Source organism: Apodemus sylvaticus, chromosome 21, assembly GCF_947179515.1.
Source record: "Apodemus sylvaticus chromosome 21, mApoSyl1.1, whole genome shotgun sequence".
Lineage (NCBI taxonomy): Eukaryota > Metazoa > Chordata > Mammalia > Rodentia > Muridae > Apodemus > Apodemus sylvaticus.
The window spans coordinates 19,827,027-19,847,598 of NC_067492.1; the positions used below are offsets into that span (position 1 = coordinate 19,827,027).

General features: G+C 39.4%; 1 protein-coding gene and 1 non-coding gene across 4 annotated transcripts in view; both read right to left on the bottom strand.

Moving 5' to 3' along the window:
* Ap1g1 (adaptor related protein complex 1 subunit gamma 1) overlaps positions 1 to 20,572 on the bottom strand; it is a 78,026-nt gene that overhangs the window by 19,712 nt on the left and 37,742 nt on the right. For all 3 annotated transcript variants that reach the window (XM_052166681.1, XM_052166682.1, XM_052166683.1), the window contains 9 exons: positions 17,509 to 17,650; positions 15,657 to 15,753; positions 14,564 to 14,640; positions 11,506 to 11,601; positions 11,113 to 11,193; positions 10,841 to 10,939; positions 5,410 to 5,465; positions 4,347 to 4,460; positions 547 to 687 (listed from right to left, as the gene is read on the bottom strand). In XM_052166681.1, the coding sequence (XP_052022641.1) occupies positions 547 to 687; positions 4,347 to 4,460; positions 5,410 to 5,465; positions 10,841 to 10,939; positions 11,113 to 11,193; positions 11,506 to 11,601; positions 14,564 to 14,640; positions 15,657 to 15,753; positions 17,509 to 17,650 (903 nt within the window). The remainder of the gene's footprint in view (positions 1 to 546; positions 688 to 4,346; positions 4,461 to 5,409; positions 5,466 to 10,840; positions 10,940 to 11,112; positions 11,194 to 11,505; positions 11,602 to 14,563; positions 14,641 to 15,656; positions 15,754 to 17,508; positions 17,651 to 20,572) is intronic.
* Positions 4,006 to 4,089, bottom strand: LOC127672266 (small nucleolar RNA SNORD71). Its single transcript, XR_007974917.1, has one exon. It is a non-coding gene; the product is annotated as a small nucleolar RNA SNORD71 (small nucleolar RNA).

Here is a 20,572-nt window from a genome sequence, read left to right on the forward strand (position 1 = left end):
CTCAGTGGTTACAGTAGCTGTTTCAGAAATCTGAGAAGCAGAGTTAGAGAGCAGGACTAATGTAAGCATGGTCTGGTAGGTGTGGCGACAGGGAATGCCCAGAGCCAGCTGGAGGAGAAGCCCAGCCAAATGGCCGAGCCCTGGGTTTCACTGAGAGACAGCACTGAGTAAGGAGGAAGAGCAACTGAGAGCATCAACCTTGGACCTCTACATGCATGTCATGCGTGTCAGCACAGGACAGCCGCACCACAACCGAGAAGCCCTGTGGAAGTCAGGCTGTGCACACAGCTGTAATTCAGATGCTCTCCTGCCTCTTCACAACTGGGGTGAGGCTGACAATGGACACAGAAGGAAAGTTCTCCAAAGTGGAATTTTGTTTGGTCTTATTACTTTTCAACATTGGCTACAATTAGTTCCAATTCAGTGCTAGAAATAAATGCTATGTGCCTTAAACATGTCTACAGCATCTCTTGGCACCATGTGGTAAAGATGCTTTTAGGAAGTTCCAAGCACCTTCTACCGATGAAAATAAAAATTAAATCTTACTTTTCTGCAGCAAGGAAGATTCCAGATGCACAATCAGCTTTAAATTCCGGCTCACAAGAATCCAGAAAATAAAGTAATTCCTTCATCATGCCTCGGATATTATTCCCATTCACCAGGGCAAAACTCAATTCCATTGCACGTCTTGAAGAGGAAGAAAAAACATATTTATGGTAGGAATGTAACAAATACTCAGGTATTTCCCCTGTATACCAAAAGCCATGGCATAAACATCTGTACAGTCTTATGATTTCACTCCGCACAAGCCAGATGAGCGTGAAAATGTATTCATATAATAGCTCTGGTACTGAATGTTAACCAGATACTCTTCTCCAGAAATCCTTGAGAGAAGCTGGGAGTGGCGGCACATGCCTATACGACCACAGGTATCTATCTATATGCTCTTGGGAGGCCAGGTCAGGAACCTCGGAAAGTCAATGGCTTTCTCAGATACACAACTAGAGAAAAATCAGCCTAAACTACATGAGACCTTTCCCAATATATACATACATACATACATGCATACATACATACATACACACACACACACACACACACATTCGAAAAATAACACCAATAAAAACTTAGAAAAAGTCTAATAACTATAGTTCTTTAGTCTATTCTATAAAGCTGAAATTTCTAAGACTTAACGATTCTCAAAAAGAAGCAAAAAGCTATTACCCAATGAAAATGTTTCTGCATTATTTCTCTAAAAATATATTTGTTTATGATGTTCTACTTGCACTCTGACTTCTACTCAAATATAATATAATTTTGCTTACATCAAACAGTATCATAGGACTGGGGATGTACCCTAGTTGTGAAGAATGCCTGCCTGTCATGTTCAAAGCCCTGGGTTCCACACTCCACAGTGCAGAAACTGAACAAGTGGGCTATATCTATACTCCCAGCACTAAGGTAGAGGCAGAAGGTTAAGAAATTCACAATCATTTTCTGCTCTATAGTGTCTCTAGTACCAGCCTGGTCCACATCAGACCCTGCTCAAAAGGGGAGCATAATTAAAAATAATAAAAAGTAAATCTTAAAATGCACTGGTTATGGGACTGGACAGAGAGCTCAGCCATGAAGAACTCAGGTCCTCAGGCAGCTCACAGCCACCTCTAACTCCACCACCAGGGAAATCCAAGTCTCTTCCTTCTGCAGGAACCTCAATGCACATGTCTACACACAAACACACATGAATGCACTTATTTAAAAGTAACAAAAATTGCTACGTGTGGTGGTCCGTGCTGTTAATTCCAACACTAAGGAGGCAGAAGCAGGTGGATCTCTGTAACTCCAGCACTTGAGAGGCAGATGCAGGAAGATCATCACAAGTTTAAGGCCAACCTGGTCTACATAATGGCTTCCATATCACCCAGACTACATAAGAGATCTGGTCCCCTAACACGAACAGGACACCGACAGACAGGCTAATGTGGAAAACAGCACACAAGGCCTCAAGCATAAACAAAGCACTAAGGAATGCTGAAAGCCAGGAAAAATACTCTTCCCTAGAGTAAGACAGTAAGGCACACACACATACTAGCAATAATTAGAGAGTGTATATAGAGGCCCCTAAGAGCTAGGGGGTACATGGAAGGGGTTCAAGGTAGGAAATGATGTAATTATAATATCAAAAAATAATTATTTTGAAAAAGGTAAAAAATTATTGTAAAAATCAAACTTAACAGGAAACTGACCATTAAAAAGGGGGCGGAGGGATATCTATATGATCAAATAAAAGTTCCTTTAGATGCCTATTAAGTTTGGTACTAAAGGCAAAGCTAAAAATATTTAACACACAAAACTCCATATAAATTTTTTCACATTTGGTCAAAATTTTAAATATTTTTCATAACCAGAATGATGGTGCACGTTTTAATCCTAGCACAGAGGAGCTGGGAACAGGCAAATCAGGAGTTCAAAATCAACCTCAGCTATATAGAAAATTTTGAGACTGTCTGGTGGGGGTAGAAAATACTAAACACACTCTGCATTTCAAAACTAACAATTAGGTTAAGTACATAATTCCATATTAACTAATACACACAAGAGCAATTCAACCCTCAAAGATATAATCATTCCCATCAGAAGTTAAGATAGTTTTAATATATAAATTCAGTTTAGTTTGTGTAAATCTCTGAAAGTGGGTGGCCCTCTACCTGCATTTTACATAGGAGGCAACAGCGTAATGAAAAGGTAGGAAAATGTTAGGTGTGGAGTTATAATGAGAAACAACTCTGGCTTGACTCTCAGCTCTTATTGCTATATCTTCTGTCAAATACCCTAACCCAACAAAAATAAGGCAAAGAAGGTTTGACTTCTATTTCTAGAATTGCCTCTTTCAAGGGTTAAAGTCTCAAGAGTTATAGTCACCTGATCCCTCGGTGACTACAATTCACTGAGTCTATTATTCACAGAATGTACTTGCTTCTTAATGACTTACTGTGATTAACCAACTAAGAAGGTGCCATAAAACACTTTCCAAAGCTCTATTAAAAGCTAGTGTTAATATCAACTAACTGGACCACCCAGAGCTCCCAGGGACTAAACCACCAACCAAAGAGTACATATGGAGGGAGCCAAGGCTCCTGATACAAGTGTAGCAGAGGATGACCTTATCTGACATCAATAGGAGGGGAGAGAGGTTTAATGCCCCAAGGTAGAGAGATGCTAGAGGAATGAGGCAGTGGGTGAATGGGTAGAGGAACACACTCACAGAGGCAAAGGGGGTGGGGGGAGAAGGGGGATGGCACAGGGGGTGGGTGGAAGGGTAACCGGGAAAGGGGATATCATTTGAAACATAAACAAATAAATTAATAATAATAAAAAGCTGGTATTACTAAAGCAGGAATGGTACTGCACACCTTTAATCCTAGCAGTTAGGAGGCAAAAGCAGAAGAATCTCTGTGAATTTAGTGTCAGCCTGGTCTACAAAAAGTACACAGAGAAAGTGTGTCTCAAAAGGGGGGAGGGGGCACCTGGAAAAATGGCTCAGTGGTTAAGAGCACTGACTGCTCTTCCAGAGGTCCTGAGTTCAAGTCCCAGCAACCACATGGTTGCTCACAATCATCTGTGATAAGATCAGATGCCCTCTTCTGGTGTGTCTGAAGATAGCTACAGTGTACTTGTATATAATAAATAAATCTTTTTCTTTAAAAAAAGCTGATATTACTAAGTCTAGGTCTTTGTAAACTATTCAAGCCCTGTTCTGTATACATAAATGTTTTTTGACTAAATAACTTCAACGATCACTTTAAATCTCCTTTGTTTTGAATTTGAACACACAGTAAAAGTTCACTAAAGCGAACTATAAATTCCACACTTCTATGAGAACTGGCAGATTCCACTGAATAGAGAGATTTATGACATTTGAGAGTGTCAACTGCCTACGGTCATTTCTCCATGGACTAGTCTAAGAAGCACACTTGCCTCTGGGATCCTGCGGTGCTGTGAAAAAGTGCACTGTCAGCAACGTGAGTTTCAGCACAGTGTACAACACTCAGCCGATGGATCACTCCGTACTTCATCCTCCAGCACACACAGCACAGCACCTCTGTTAAGGAAACACTGGCCCAGTGCACTGTGCCAATTATCTTACCTAAGAACCGAGAGCATGCTCCATGTACAAACTGGTATTTCCCATGAGTCTCTTTAACTGGAGCCCCTTTCTGAACACAGTGACTAAATACCTAAATGCTTGGCTCTCAAAACTTCAACTATCAGACTAGCAGAGGACAGACACAGCCTTATCAAAAATCTGCTTCACTTAACAATGCTGGAGAGAGACTCGTCCTTACCTTTTGATGGAGACATCCAGATCTTTGAGACAGTCCACAATTGTGCTTCTATGCCTCTGTACAGCATTATGATCTGTCTGTACAGTCTTCAACAGAGATGTCAGAGCAACATATCTGCATGGAACAATGTTTCATAATAAAGAAACTAAAATGTAAAACTCAAGAAGTTCTCCCTCTGTCTGAATAATAACAAAGATGTCAAACAGATGAGGAAATGCACGCATTTGAAGGTATTTCAAGGTAAGCACAGAACTAGTGACTTTAAGTAACATCTTTAAGGGAACAGGAACAGAAGCAACAGTTGGGACAAGATGGGGAGTCTTTGGACCCAGCCTTGCTTTCACAGCATCCATTCAAACTTCTAATAGTAACTGACTCAGTTCTTTCTAAATCTTCCCAAGAAAATAATACAGTAAGGTATATATGTTTTTTCACACTGCCTTACCTACAACATACAAGAGGAAATTACTTTAATTTTATCATTTAAATGATTTCTATTCTTTTTAATACCAATACCAAAACTGCTCCTATCTAGCTATAAGAATTTTAATCTAAAGCTAGGCATGGTGGTATCTGACCTTTAATCCCAACACTTAGGTGGCAGAGACAGATGGCTCTCTAAGTTCAAGGCCAGCCTGGTCTACAAATTGAGTTTCAGGACAATCAGGACTACATGGAAATATTCTGTCTCAAAACCACCACCACCACCACCACCAAAAAAACTAATTTGTGTTATACATCCAAAGGAATGGAATTAAATAAGTGATACAAAGACCCGGTGGTTCAGAAAGCCTAAAAAGTTTGCCATTTGGCCCATTAAAGGATGTTTGCTCTTAACTTATAAATGAAACATTAAACCATAAAGAAAATTCTCAAATTCTTTACAAAACAACAATTTTAAGAATAAATTAAAACCAAAAATTTTGACTTCAAATTCTAGATCACACAATACATAATACATACATACATACATATATACATATATATAATCTTGAGCAAAGTTGCTCTGGAAAATACTAATTTTTATAAATAGAAGATATGGAAATTTTTTCAGTTGACTTACCTAATATTTTTGTCATTGTTCAATAAGAATCGACCAAGAATATTTATGGCTAGAACCTAAAGAGAAATAGCATACATTTGTTTGTTTTTGTTTTTTTAATCTATAAAAATGATGTATTTATATTGTTTTCTTAATCTAAATACATGTCCAGCCTCTGGACAGAAGCTGCTTAAAGATGGCAGCTGGCTATCTATAAAGTGTTAACAAAAGGAAAAGTTATCTAAAGGCATTCTTAAAATCATGTTCAATTTCTGAGGCCAGAAAGGTGGCTCAACAGATATATAAAGGTGCCTGCCAGCAAACCTGAAGACTTGAGTTACAGAACCCACATAATGGAAGGACAGAATCCATTCCCTCAAATTTTCCTCTGGCCTCCGTGTGTGTAGAATAGTGGGCACATATGTATGCAGGTGCACACATACAAAATAAATTCTTTTTAAAAATCACATTGGGTTTCAGCAGTAATTACCAAAGTTACTGGAGGACATAATGAAAATGTATCCTATTTTTGGAATGTTGCCCAATGCTAGAAGGTCAGTAAAATCAACAATGACCTTGAACCTAAGAGAAATACATACTCCAGCAGTTTAACTCTACGAATTTAAGTGACAAAGGCATGGTACAAGCATAAACACAGATCTCCTGGAGCTGTACCAGCAAGGGACAAGTAACAGATGTCCTAGATGCCCATCAACAGCAAATCTGCTGGATATATTACTGGCATGCACAATGGAATCCTGTTCAGGTATTACAAAAAAGGCATCTGACACATGACAAAACACAAGCAACAGGGATGAAGACACAAGCAAAGGGATAAATACTAAGGGCTATTTTCTTATGAGATATATGATACTGTGAAATATACTGTCATTGTCCCTATTTCTTGACATACAGCTCCTAAATCTCATTTAGGTTTAATTTTTTCAAAAGGTTTTTAAATGTGTGCTTATTTATGATGTGTGTGTGTGTGTGTGTGTGTGTGTGTGTGTGTGTCTCCCCTCAGAAGCCAGAAGAGAACACTGGAACCCTGGAGCTGAAGTTACACCTGACATAGGTGAACTAAACTCTAGCCCTCTGGTAAAACAGCAAGTGTTCGGAATCTCGGAGCCATCTCTATTCCTACATTTAGTTGTTATGAGGTAACTTTTCATGGATCCCTGAATGGCCTGAGGATGGAACTAGCTTGTCAGAGGAAGCAATTTGAGGCTGGAGCTTTCAGCCCACCCTCAAGATCCTGGAAATAAAAAGTGCTGAGGTTATAATCTTCAGCAATAGCCAATGATTTACTCAACCATGCCTACATAATGAGGCCTCCATAAAACTCAAAAGAACAGGGCTTTGGCGTAGCTAAGCACATAGAGGTTTCTAAAGATGGTACACATGTGAAGATTATGCTTTGTCCTGTTTTGCCAATCTAGATATTCACCCTTATCCTCTTAATATCCTTTACCATAATGACAAGTAAGTGTCCCTCTGAAATCTATGAGCCATTCTAACACGTCAATTAAGCTCACAGAGAGGGAGGGAGGATGGAGGATGGAGGATGGTTGGTTTAAAACACCAATCATGTAACTAGGATCTGATGTGGGAGACTGTCCTGTAGAACTAAGCCTTCAACCTATTAGATCTGACACTATCTCAAAGTAGAGAATATTTAAACTGAATTAAGTTAAAGAATACCAACTGGTGACCACTGAAAATATCTCCATATCTGCCATTGGAAATAAAGTATTGATTGATTACACAACTGTACAGATTAGAAGGGAAGAAGACAGAACACTTCATTTGCTGGAGTGATAGAACCCAACACTCTACCAGCTGAGCTGATCCCCATCACATTTGGTTGTGGGGTTTTTGTTTTGTTTTGCTTCTGTATTTTTGCAAAATCTGAGAAGAAACCCATAGACAAAACAAAATGGTGTGTTTTTAAGGGATAATTTTCCAAAATAAATCATTTTCGTAAAAGGGGTGAGAGGCTGGAGAGATGGCTCAGTGGTTAAGAGCACTGATTGCTCTTCCCGAGGTCCTGAGTTCAATTCCCAGCATGGTGGCTCACAACCATCTGTAATGGAATCCGATGCCCTCTTCTGGTGTTTGAAGAGAGTGACAGTGTATTGATATACAGAAAATAAATCTTAAAAGGGAGGGGAGGGGACTAAAAAAAATGGCACAATCTTAACAGCTCTGGCTCCTGCTCTTCCAAAGGATTTGAGTTTAATTCATAGCACCCAGGGGTAGTTATAAACATTGTAAATCAAGTTTTAGAGATCTGACACCCTCCTCTGCTTGCCAAAGGTACCAGATACACAAATGGTACATAGACATATTTGTATCAGAAACAACCTTACACATAAAATAAAATCATTTAAAGAATGTTTTTTGTTTGTTTGGTTGTTTGGTTGGTTTTACAAAACAGGGTTTCTCTGTGTAGCCCTGGCTGTTCTGGAACTCACTCTGTAGACCAGGCTGGCCTCGAACTCAGAAATCCACCTGCCTCTGCCTCCCAAGTGCTGGGATTAAAGGCGTGTGCCACCACACCCGGCTTTAAAGAATGTTTTAATTAAAAATAGTTAATTTGCGGGGCCGTGGATTCACAGAGTGAATTCCAGGACAGCCAGGGCTATACAGAGGAACCCTGTCTCGAAAAAACCAAATCAAAAAAAAAAAAAAAAAAAAAAAAGATAATGTTATCCTAACAGAGTAGAGAACAATACACAGCTGCTGCTTTTGCTTGAAAGGAGAAAAACAGAAATTGATCAAAGTTGATTTGGCATATCATAGGATATCATAATATTATATTCTAGCTGGTAAGTCTACTTCTTTAAAGACTCTGGATTAGAAATTCTAGTATTAATAATTGATTGGATTGGGGCTGGAGAGATGGCTCAGCAATTAAGAGCACTGACTGGTCTTCTGAAGGTCCTGAGTTCAAATCCCAGCAACCACATGGTGGCTCACTGCCATCCATATCAAGATCTGACTCCCTCTTCTGGAGTGTCTGAAGACAGCTACAGTGTACAATAAATAAATAAATCTTTAAAAAAAATAATTGACTGGATTAATCCAGGTGGGGGTGGTACACACCTTTAATCCCAGCATTTAGGAGGTAAAGGCAGGTGGACCTCTGATTTCTGGGCCAGCCTGGTCTACAGAGTGACTTCCACCATAGCCAGTGATACACAGAGAAACACTGTTGCAAAAATTATTATTATTGCCAGGTGGTGGTGTCCCACGCCTTTAATCCCAGCACTTGGGAGGCAGAGGCAGGTGAATTTCTAAGTTCGAGGCCAGCCTGGTCTACAGAGTGAGTTCCAGGACAGCCAGGGCTACACAGAGAAACCTTGTCTCGGAAAAAACACCAACAAAAAATTATATTATTATTATTGTTATTGTTATTATTATTATTATTATTATTGATTGTTAATTAACAATTACTGATTGGGTAAACGAGAAATTCAGGGAGTTAACACCATAGGACTCTCATTACTTAATGAGGGAAAAATGAAGAAAATAGGAAACTAATATTAGAATATCATATAATCCTAGCAATTATTAAAGACAAGAACATCCGACAGATAATAAAAATCATGGACAAAAACCTAAAAATATATGTGCGGATGCTCAAAGTGCCTCCTCCAAAAATTTTAGACAAAGGGAAAGACAATGAATACACAGTCTTTAGTACTGTGTATACATACAGGGCTGGAAAGAAATGGCTCAGCGATTAATAGCCTGCTGCTCTTGTAAAGGACCTGGATTCGGTTCTCGGTTCTTGGCACCCACATGATGGCTCACAATCATCCAGAACCCCAGTTCCTGGGGATCCAGTGCTCTCTTCCAAACTCTGTAGGAACCAGGCATGCACAGGGATTCATACAGAGCACATACACACTCATCCACATAAAAATTAAAACAAATGTGCAGCTCGGCCTTCATGTGGGCTCCTAACAAGTGGAGCGTGGGGGGAGGGGGAGGGAGCAGGGGAGGAGGAGGAGGGGCTAGGGGGGAGAACAAGAGTGGGGGCGGGGGGCCTGTCTCAGGTTCGGTTCCCTGCCATTGGGTGGAACTCAAGGGGATAATGGGGAAGGGATTTGTAAGGGTGGGACTGGGAAGAGGGGATCAGGATATAACATGAATAAAAAACAAATTATTGAAAAACAAACAAAAAAATCTTTATAGGTTGCATGGGGGGGGGGAAGGCACACCCAGTTGGTATCACAGTACTAAGAAAACTAGCAATGTGCTGCCTGGTATGCTCTACTGCAAATGATTTATCAAATGCGTGCAAGTTTGCCAAGAAAAGTATAACTTTAACCTATAAAATTATGACAAAAAAAATCAGACAGACCAAATTGAGTTACATTCTATAAAACAATTAATACTTCTAAAGTGTCAAAATCATGAAAGATAAAGAGAAACTGAGAAACTAACAGACCGGGAGACTAGAGAGAAGTGACAATTAAATGTCAAGTAGGCCACAGACTGGATGCTCTAACTGAAAATAAGTGGCACCTGGAAACTTGGAACATCTAAATGAAGTCTACAATTTCCTTAATGGAGTGTCCTCGTCTTCATAAAATGTATAAATTTGTTTTAAGACATTACACTGGGACAGGCGAGCATGGCATGAGGCTTTAGGGACTGAAGATGGCAGAGCAGTTCAGAGGCCATGCTTGCTGGTCTTTCAAAGACCTGGTTTGGTTCCCAGCACCTATATTAGGCTGTTCACAACCATGTGTAATTCCAGGTCCAGGTGCTACTCTAACCACAAGCACATGCACATGCATAAACAACATTAATAAAAAAATAAATAAATCTTTCAAAAAGTCTAAAATTGTTTTAACATTAAATGACAGTAGAGAAAAGGGCTGGATGTGGTGGAGCACACCTATAACCCCAGAACTGGGAGGCTAAAGCACAAGAATCAAGAAACTGAGGACAACCTAGCTCCTACAGCAGAGTTCCAGGCCAGGCCTGTCTATATATGTAAACAAAGCATCACTAGACAGCTTTCCTCTGAAGGAGACCTGGTGGCTCTATGTGAAAGCCACAGAGCTAACATTTTAACCTCAGCATAATTTCAGGGCTACCCAAGTTTCTTGTTCTATAGGTTTATTCCTTAAATAGATTTATTTAATATTGTATCTGTGCCTTGTTTAAAATGATGGGTACAATTCAGATTGTGTCTCTAGTAAAAGTTTATTCTGAAAGATTTCCTTAACAATATGAATACAGCTATATCCCTAACTTCCAAGCTTTCTTATTTTCATCAAGATTAAAGTGCACAAAGAAAATACAGTATCATGCTTTGGTACATCAGTCCTTCCCAAAGTTCCAAATGAAATCTGTTTTCAAAGTGCTCAAGCCCAATTCAGTCGCTCTAAATAAAGAGGAAATCTTAAGAGGAAAGAGAAGATTCAAAAAGACTTACTCGCAATCCACTCTCTGATTTAATATCCATGATAGTCAAAACCGTTTCATACAGAATAGCATTTCCTACATTTTTACTAGTCTCTGTATTAGTGGCAACCTGAAAAAACAGACAGCAGTGCATGAGAAAGCAACACTTCCAAAAATTACTGAGTGCAATGAGACATACTGTGTTGTCGGTAACACACTAAGGAGAAAATAGAAACTATTCGCCCTTCTACTCTCTGCTGAATGGAAATGAAACTTAATAGATTTCAAGTTGGATCAACTCACCTGGGCTAATATATCATTCATAGCTTCACTTGAATCATCATCATTCCGTCCTAAAATTCTTAATAACCGCAAAATTCGTACCTAATATACAGGATACAAAAGGTCAACAAATTATGTCTGACTCAATCTCATTCAGAATGAAACTCAAATAAATTAAAAGAAGGCAGATGCCATCAGAGATAAGTCAAGAGAATTTTCCACATTTTTAGAGAGGCCATGTGCATGTCCACACCTAATGAAGTTCTTAGATAGCCCACCCTTCACAGCCACTACGTTTAATATAATTAGTGAATTATCAAATTTGTACCCTATATAAACTTAAGATGAAGAAAACAATCTCTTCAAAAGCACTGCTTTCTCGTGATATTTATCCAAAATGTTTTTCAACCTCACCTGCAAAAAGGGATCACTGATACCAGAAACATCATGTTCTGGGGAATATCCGGACATGATGAGGTTCTTTAGGATACGAACTAATTGGGGCACAAGCTGCAGGGGGAAAAAAAAGATGCATCAACACAACAATAATAGTGACTCTATAAGCCTATCTTTTCAATAAGCAAATTCTTTGGTTTAGAAAAATGATGCAAGGGTCTGAGTCCAAGAAATTTCTTCTGCTGTAAATACAGTAATGCAAATGGCTGAAGTATTAACTCAGATACCAAGGCCAAAACCTACCAAGTAATATGCACTTCATCAGCATGAAAACAAGCCAGATCTTTTTCTTCTGGAGTTCAATATGTAAAGACACTAGATTCACAGTGGGCCAAGAGCCAATGGGAACCAAGTAAAAGAGGTCTATGCGACATACTGCAGCTCAACTTTTGTAGAACTTGAAACTCTTGGGTAGCAAAAAACAGTTCCTTTTTATACATTCTAACAAAGTCATATAAAGCATTAACCAATGATCATATTAAAATATAAAGCATATCACATTATAAATAAAAAAAGATCTCTCCTCTGAAGATAGGTTGTTATATATCCTTTTCCAAAAAGCAGCAGGAAACACCCAGGTGACCAACATGAGCCAAATGGAAATGACAGATGAAGAAAGCACACCTAAGATCCCAGTGCCCTGCCCTTTGCTCACATCGAATTCTGCCAAATTTAATATCAGTATTCAATTCTGTTCTCCTATCACACCCAAGACACTACACATTCCTTAGTCAGAATTCCTCTGACCTTCCTTCTCTGAGTCCGTGTCAATTATTATTGTCAATCTAGTTATGGATACTTGCAAATAAATATGAGTGTTCATTTGCTTTCTGTTGATCAGTTACTTCATGTGAAACCCCTATTCCAAAATGTCTGCCACAACTGAACTTTCCCAGTCTCCAAAAGAAAACCCCATTTATCTACACGAACAGCTCTTATTACCTAAAACCAAGAAAAGGGACAAAGACTACATCATTTTATAGGAAAGCTGAACAGGGACAACTCTGCTGCAATTTATCATTTTTCCCTTGTGTTTGTTCTATTCCCTCCCTATTCCCCAAAGCCTAGAAAGGTACTGAGATAAAATGAAATGCTAAGCTACACTCAAGACATGCACCCAAAACATTAAGGCCACTTATAAATGCAATAGAGCACATGTGAACTTAAGTCAGGTAACCATAATACTTCAGAATTTAGTGACTCACAAAATCATCAAAACAAAAATCGAATTTGGACAACTCCAAGAATAAATCAAGTCTAAGGAGCAGATATCCTTAAACTCTAAATCTCCGTAAGTCTGCTGGCCAGAGTGTGAAGGAGATGGTCAGCTCACCCCGCACACTCCACTCTCTGTATTCTGTGTACTACATACGACCCTAATCATTTTTATTTAAGAATCTGATTTAGTTTTTGGAGAAGTCCTACTAAGGTCATAAATTGCTTTATTTGCTGCCAAGGCCAGCACACTGCATAAGACCGTCCTGGTCAGAAAGCTCATGTCTAAGTGGTCAGCATATAAGTTCTTGGAACCCAGCTTTAGTTTTCAGACAAAAATGCAAGTTACTAAAACTGATGACAGGACAAACAAAGCACGGTGACAGAGGAAAAGCTGCAGCCATGAAAGTCAGTTGGTGCCAAGCACTCCACTTCTAAAACCCTTTCAATAACCCAAAGGTTCTCAGCAAGATTAAGTCCAGGTAAGGAGGAGATAAAAGCTCTAAGCCTGAACTCCAGCTCAAAAGGACATGTGGAACTTTTTCAAGTATGAGTTACCCACAGATGGCTCTAAAGTGTCTACTTCAAAAGGAAGCAATGTTTTGTGTAAGGGCTCCAGGCAGATCTGGAAGGGCAGCTGCTCAAAGCCTCTCACGAGAAGATGAAGGCAAGGCAGAGGAGGAGGGTTACAACTCAGGGAAGGCTGCAACTGAAATCCAAGGCTGAATTTGGAGTCAGGAGATTAAAAGACAAGACAGAAACTGGACCAGGGAGTTAGCCAAAAATGCTAGAACAAGTAATTCACAGTATTAAGCACAGCTTCAGCATTAGTACAGTTAAAAGCCACACTTGTGGATGGATACACAAAAGCTACTAAGGACCTAAAGCCAGCATGCACCATCTAAAAAAGAGGGTTAATTCTTACCTTTTCATTCTAACATACAGCAGGATTCCAAACAGACAACAGGAACAAAACATACAAAGCAAGCATTAGGGACAGATACGGGTCTCATACTATTTTACATTAATTTAATCAAGACATGAACATCTAAGGAAGAGGGAGCCAAAAAAACACCCAAAAGTATGAGCTCTTTGTGGGGTGCTCAGCAGCTTCTCTAAAGGAACCAATGCTTGTAACTAGACAAACAATAATCTTTCTGAATCCTTCTTAGTAAGCCAAGGGAGAATTAAAGTGCCTACTTTAAAATGCTACAAACATGGAGAAAGGAAGCAGGGCAGTGGCAGTGCACATCTCTGAACCCTAGGCCTGAGGCAAAGGAAGCTGAGTCTCTGAACTCAGCCTGGTCTACAGAGCAAGGTCCAGGACAGCCAGGGCTACACACAGAAACCCTGTCTTGGAAGGAAGGGGGTAAGCCCCCCACACTGCTGGACATGGGACTTTAAAAAGGTAGGACTATCACAGGAATCAATGGCCTAAAATGAACCCTATAACAAAGTAATAAAAGTCAAAATTCTTGTCTGCTATTCTTACCTTAAGAAAAAAAAAAAAAACAGAAAAAAAATACCTGTCTTGAAAATAAAGAGAAATAATCCTATTTGTAATTTGAGCTCAAGTTACATTTCCTGGTTCACTGTGAAAACAACAGATAAAACCTGTGAGCGGTTTGTCTGCCAACAAGGAAAGACTTCTATTCTGAAAGGGACCTAAATCTAGCTTCCAGTCCTATCAAACAGCGGGGCTAGTTACATCCTTTATCCAGCTTCATAGCTTGTTCTCAGAAGAAAATCCTAAGCAGAGAAGATGTGTACTTTTGAGGACAATCACCCAGAAGGCACCTACCTTTCTGAAATGTGCAAGCATGTCTGGGCTCCGTTCACACATCTCTGTGAGGAGGACTACAGACGTGTGAAGGACACCTGAGGAAAGGTTAGAGGGAAGCAAAAATGAGGGTCTCTCCAGCTCCAGAAAACAGGATTTCACATCCCTGAAGGTAAATTCCAAAAGCAGACTTACGGCTCCTGCTTGTCAGTCCCCTCTCCAGAGGACCAAAGTACTGAGCAGGAGCTGCTGCTGTAGCACTGCTCAGATCAGACTTTTCAACTGTTAGGGTGACAAGAGCAAGCCTGTATACCTGTGAATACCCAGGTTTGCATCAGTGCAAACCACACCTCTCTTCATGCTTAATACATTTTAGCTACATTCTGACAGACAATCCTACACACAAACCTTAGTAAGATACTGGATATTCCGGTAAAATGTATCAAACACCAGATAGTGACAAATGACAAGTCAAATCTCTTGTGCCAAAGTCAGTAAAAAAAAAAAAAAAAAAAATCTCGAAGGGCATTTCACTAAGTAATGAATGACAGATCCACCTAAACCTTCCTATGTTCAGCACTTGCTGTGAACATCATGGACACATCACAAATTTAAATTAATTTAAGTTTGACTTAATGAAATTAAATCTACTGTGTCTTTTTTTCTTAATATTTAAGATATAAAACTTTACTTGGAATTCATTTCACTAAGTTCTTTTTTAAGAAAAAAGTAGCCACACTCTACTTAATTCCTTTCAAGGTTTTTATACAGATATCTGAATACGTACTGCAGACTCCTGTTAAAAATAACTCAGAAGAAATTTTGCTAATTTTATACCCCTAACTCTTGATAGCAAAGGAAAATGTTTTCCTTTATTACAAAACAATCAAGAAATCAAGGGCTGTTAAATGAAAATCAAAGCTATCATCATTTGTACATCATAACATAAGACATGACCAGAACTGAAAGGTATGTTTACTATGAAGCAATCAATTGAACTGTAAATCTGGGATCTGGATCTGGCAGGCAAGACCTCCAGTAACTGTTCAGTCCTGAGACACAGGGCTGACCCTTCCTTTCTTGGTACTTTATAAGTTCATCCAAATCACATTACCATGGTTCTTCTCATTCAATAAATTTTTTGTTGCTGGTAAAAACATCTCCATAAGTTCAGGAACCTTCCTGATGACATGAACAGCACACAGTGCTGCCTATAAAGAAAAATAAAAGGGCAAAAAAAAAAAAATTATTTCAAATAAGCCAGGGCAACCAGTCTTATAAAAGAATGCCACTAACTAGTGCATCTACTAGAAAAATTAAGTCGGATAATGGAATTTAGTAAGTGTGAGCTGCCTGGGGCTTCCCAGTGTATACTAGTGCATTAAGGAGAAACCTGATGTGCACCAGTCTCTCTGTTCATATGTTTCCAGACAAGTGAGAAAACACTTTCTATTAGATCATAGTCCATACGAGTTTATCACAAAAGTTAAGTGAATGTAGAATTCTGAGGAACAGACTTCCATCTCTGATAAACAGTCCTGAATCAGATATCAATACATCTAACAGTGTCATGTAACTTAAAGACACTTGCTATAAAACTAATACTAAGTTTAATAGTATCTTGCCTTCAACTGACTCTTCTCAAGTCAAGAAAGTCACTTAGGGGACTAGGAAATACAGCTCAGGAGCAACTGAACTCAATTCTCAGTTTAAAAAAAAAAAAGAAAAAATTAAAGCAAAAGGAGAGGAAAGGAGGGGGGAAGGAAAGGAAAGGAGGGAGGGAAGGAGGGAAGGAGGGAGGGGTTAGTGTAAATATACTAGTCTCTACTAAAGAAAAGACAGTCTTCCTAATCTATTTCCCAGAAAGAAAAGATAGCTGAAGACTGACTCTGGTGAACCCTCAAAGTAACCACAGCCATCACTTTACTCCAATGCAGCACCAGCCTAGAATGACTGCTGAGAGAAGATTGCTGCTAACTCCTTTCTTTATGGGAAGGCATTCCGATCTAGAGAAAAGTGCTTTATTTAATGCAATATTGTACATTCTAAAAGAAGAGTAGCTCCCACAGTATTGAAGGCACTGGCATACATACTAAGGAAGCTCGTGTTTGAGTGCATTGTTAACAATACAGAATCTGGGGCTGGAGAGATGGCTCAGCGGTTAAGAGCACTACTCTTCCAGAGGACCCTGATTTCAATTCCCAGCAACCACATGGTGGCTCACAAACATCTGTAATGAGATCCGAAGAACTCTTCTGGTGTGTTTGAACAGCTACAGTGTACTTTTATATAAATAAAAATAAATAATTAAAGAACAAAGAAAAATATATTTTATAGGGTCTAAGAAGTGGCCCTATATGATTCTTTTTCTCATACCAAAAACAGATTCAGTAAATGCCAAGGAGATGATGGTTTATGCTCATTTCTTAGACATATACATCCTACCCTTCCTTTATCAAGCTTTTGGGATGGAAGCAAAACTATAAACTCAATGAAAAAATTTAAAAACAAACATGTTTTTAATAAGCATGTAAGCTGGAATAAGAGCATTCTCTGCTATTACTACCCTCATCAGACACCGGAGTTGGGGAAGCGGCCTCCATCATTCCCTCTCAGCCGTCTAGGCCCCAGCGGAACTGCCCTTGAAGAACACGAAGGCACAAGTATAAAGACATGAGCACATGTGCCACTTAGTACAAAAGTCAATGGGAAAGTGTTCATATCACAATTTTAATATATGAGATAATTACAAAGTAGTCAGATAAGCCACTGAAGATCTAGTTTGTCTATAAATTATCTCTTTAAAAATAAAGAAGAATCAAAATTTGTGTCTAACTGTTTAAATGTATTTGCTGAACAAAGAAAAATATTTTAATTTCATCTAAGCTTTCAAAAACAAGTAATCTGCCTTCTCATTTCCATAATATGCCTAATCCAGACATACACTTGACTTAATGCAAAGTTACCTTTTTTCTTAAGTAAGAGTTGGAGGTTTTCAGAAGCTTTTCTACCTCTCCTGCAAGATCTCTGCACATCTCTGAGGAGCCCATGCAGCCAAGGGTACAAAGTGCTAGCCCCTGTACAAACTGCGTGCTATGATTAAGATCACTGCAAGAGAAGAAAGGGAGAAGTTGGAACAAGCAGTGGGTCTCACCACAAAGCAGCCTAACAAAGTCTCAAGATTACTCCAATAAACACACACACACACACACATACACAAAGCAATCGGGGCTGAAGAGATGGTTGGGCTCAGGAGATGCAAACTTAAGAACCTAAGCACAGGTCCCAAGAGCCCATGCAAAGGCAGACTTAGCAGCACCTGTGAGCCCTACAGCCAGATGGGAGGCCGAGATAGAAATCTCTCCAGAGGCTTTTGCACAACTGCCAGCCTAGAATATGAAATGGGAGAACAAGAGATTCTGTCTCAAACAAGGTAGAAAACAGGATGAAGACATAAGCTATACAAGTACTATATAGCACATGTGCACCCTTATACACGAACGTTCATTTAAAATTAATAGAATTTAAATTAACAGAATTAATTTATGCTTATTCCAACGTTATTTCAAATTACTAACATAGTGAACCAATAATGTCTAAAATTTCTATCCAAGGTTTCAAAATGACAAAGTGACAAGAATGTGTTACCTGTTAGATATTAAAGATATCCACTTTAGAAAACTTAGCAACCAGTGAAAGTAAAAAGATGTAGCAAAACTGTCTTGAAAGGTATCTAGGAGATTATCTAGTATTGCCTATAAGAAAAGTTAAGATTCATTCTAACTGAAATCCTTTTATAGTCAGGTGGCACACACTTTTAATTTCAGCATCTGGGAAGCAAAGGCAGGAGGATATCTATGAGTTCCAGGCCAGCCTGGCCTACATAGTAACCTCCAAGCCAGCTAGAGCTACATAGTGAGACCCTCTCTCTAACAAATAAATATCAAAAAACAATCAGAAAAGGAAATCTCAATTGCTAATGAATTTAAGATAATGTAAACAAAACGAATATAGTTACTCTGAATTTTTGGACTTCTGTTAGCCATGTTACATCAAATATATTTTTATATTTCTAGCTATACTTATTCAAGAAGAAAAAGCAGAAATTGTTTTTACTATGATAAAAATAGCCCTAATCAAAGCACATACTAAGGTAGTGTAACAAAGAGCCATCCTAAGTTTTTCTTATCAGATCAATGTGGGTTGAGAGTCCTCTTACATTGGAAACTGGGTCCCAGTGTGCTCATGGTGCACACAGTGGGGCTGGGTCCCAGTGTGCTCATGGTACAGACAGACAGACAGTGGGGCTGGGTCCCAGTGTGTTCATGGTACATACAGACGGTGGGGCTGGGTCCCAGGGTGCTCAAGGAACAGACAGTGGAATCTTTAAGACATAGAGCTGCCGGGCAGTGGTGGTGCACACCTGTAATTCCAGCACTCTGAGAGGCAGAGGCAGGCGGATTTCTGAGTTCGAGGCCAGCCTGGTCTACAGAGTGAGTTCCAGGACAGCCAGGGCTATACAGAGAAACCCTGTCTCGAAAAAAACAAATACAAAAAAAAAAAAACAAAAACAACAAACAAACAAACAAACAAAAAGGCACAGAGCCTTGTAGGTCACTGTGGCCCTGCCCTTGGAAGCAACACTGGTATTGAGAACTCAACTTTTGCCATAAAACTGAGGTACGTTAAAGGAACAAGATTCCTGCTTCCTTGTGTGACTCCTCCTTTCCCAAGTGTGTGTGATGCTATCAGCCACAAGACCCTCCCCAGAAGCTAAGCAATTTGGTAGGCTGCTGAATCATGAACTTTCAGCCTCTAAATCTGCAAACTAAAATATTTATTTCTTTATATAATATAGCCTCAGAAATTCTGATCATAACAGAAAATACATGACTGTATAAAACAGTTTGCTAAGGTATTTAAAACATGAAGCATACTTACATATTGAAAATAACTCTGTTATTCAGAAGCCAAATCATATGATCTATAATACTTCCACCAGTTGGGTTTTAAGCATTCTATATCATTTAGCACAACATGATTCAAAGCAGTGATTCTCAATGTTCCTAATGCTGCAACACACACACACACCATACACACATCACATTGTAAAATTTGTATTTATTTATTTTTTTTAAGTGAGTTCACTGTAGCTGTCTTAAGACACATCCGAAGAAGAGGACACTGATCCCATTACAGCCACCATGTGGATGTTGGGAGTTGAACTCAGGACCTCTGGGAGAGCAGTCAGTGCTCTTAACTTCTGAGCCATCTCTCCAGCCCTCCCAATGCTCCAACCCTTTGATACAGTTCCTCATGCTGTGGTAACCCCCAACCATAAAATCATTTCACTGCTACTTCATAACTGCTATTTTGCTACTGTGATGAATTATAATATAAATATCTGATGCCAGGCAGTGGTGGCGCACGCCTGTAATCCCAGCACTCTGGGAGGCAGAGGCAGGCGGATTTCTAGTTCGAGGCCAGCCTGGTCTACAGAGTGAGTTCCAGGGCAGCCAGGGCTATACAGAGAAACCCTGTCTCAAAAAAAAAAAAAAAAACCCAAATCCAATATATATATGAATGATATGTGGGATGTCTGATATACAAGCTCCAAAGGGGTTATAAACTACAGGTTGAGAACTCTGGCTCAAAAGATTTTTGGAAGTCTCAAGAGTTCATGAGATCCAAACTGCTTTCCTAATCCTAACATACTGCTGTCACCTGGTGGGAAACTGCCTGTCCATACCCCAGACAAGGCAGTGGCACTCAACAATAGCAAACACTGTGTTCAGCCCTTCGCAGCTGAGGTGAAGAGTGAGGATGGGGAAGGAAGGCAGCCAGTTGGTTACACTAACACCCAGCAGTGGTGGCATGCAACTGTCTGTGATCCTATCACTCAGGATGCTGAGATCAATCTGAGGTACACTTCCTAGACAAACACTCAAGTGAACCTGTAATGTCAAGAGAAACAGCTGATATTTGTTGCCAATGACATAATCCAAGCTTTGAAGTAAAAACTGGAGTTTT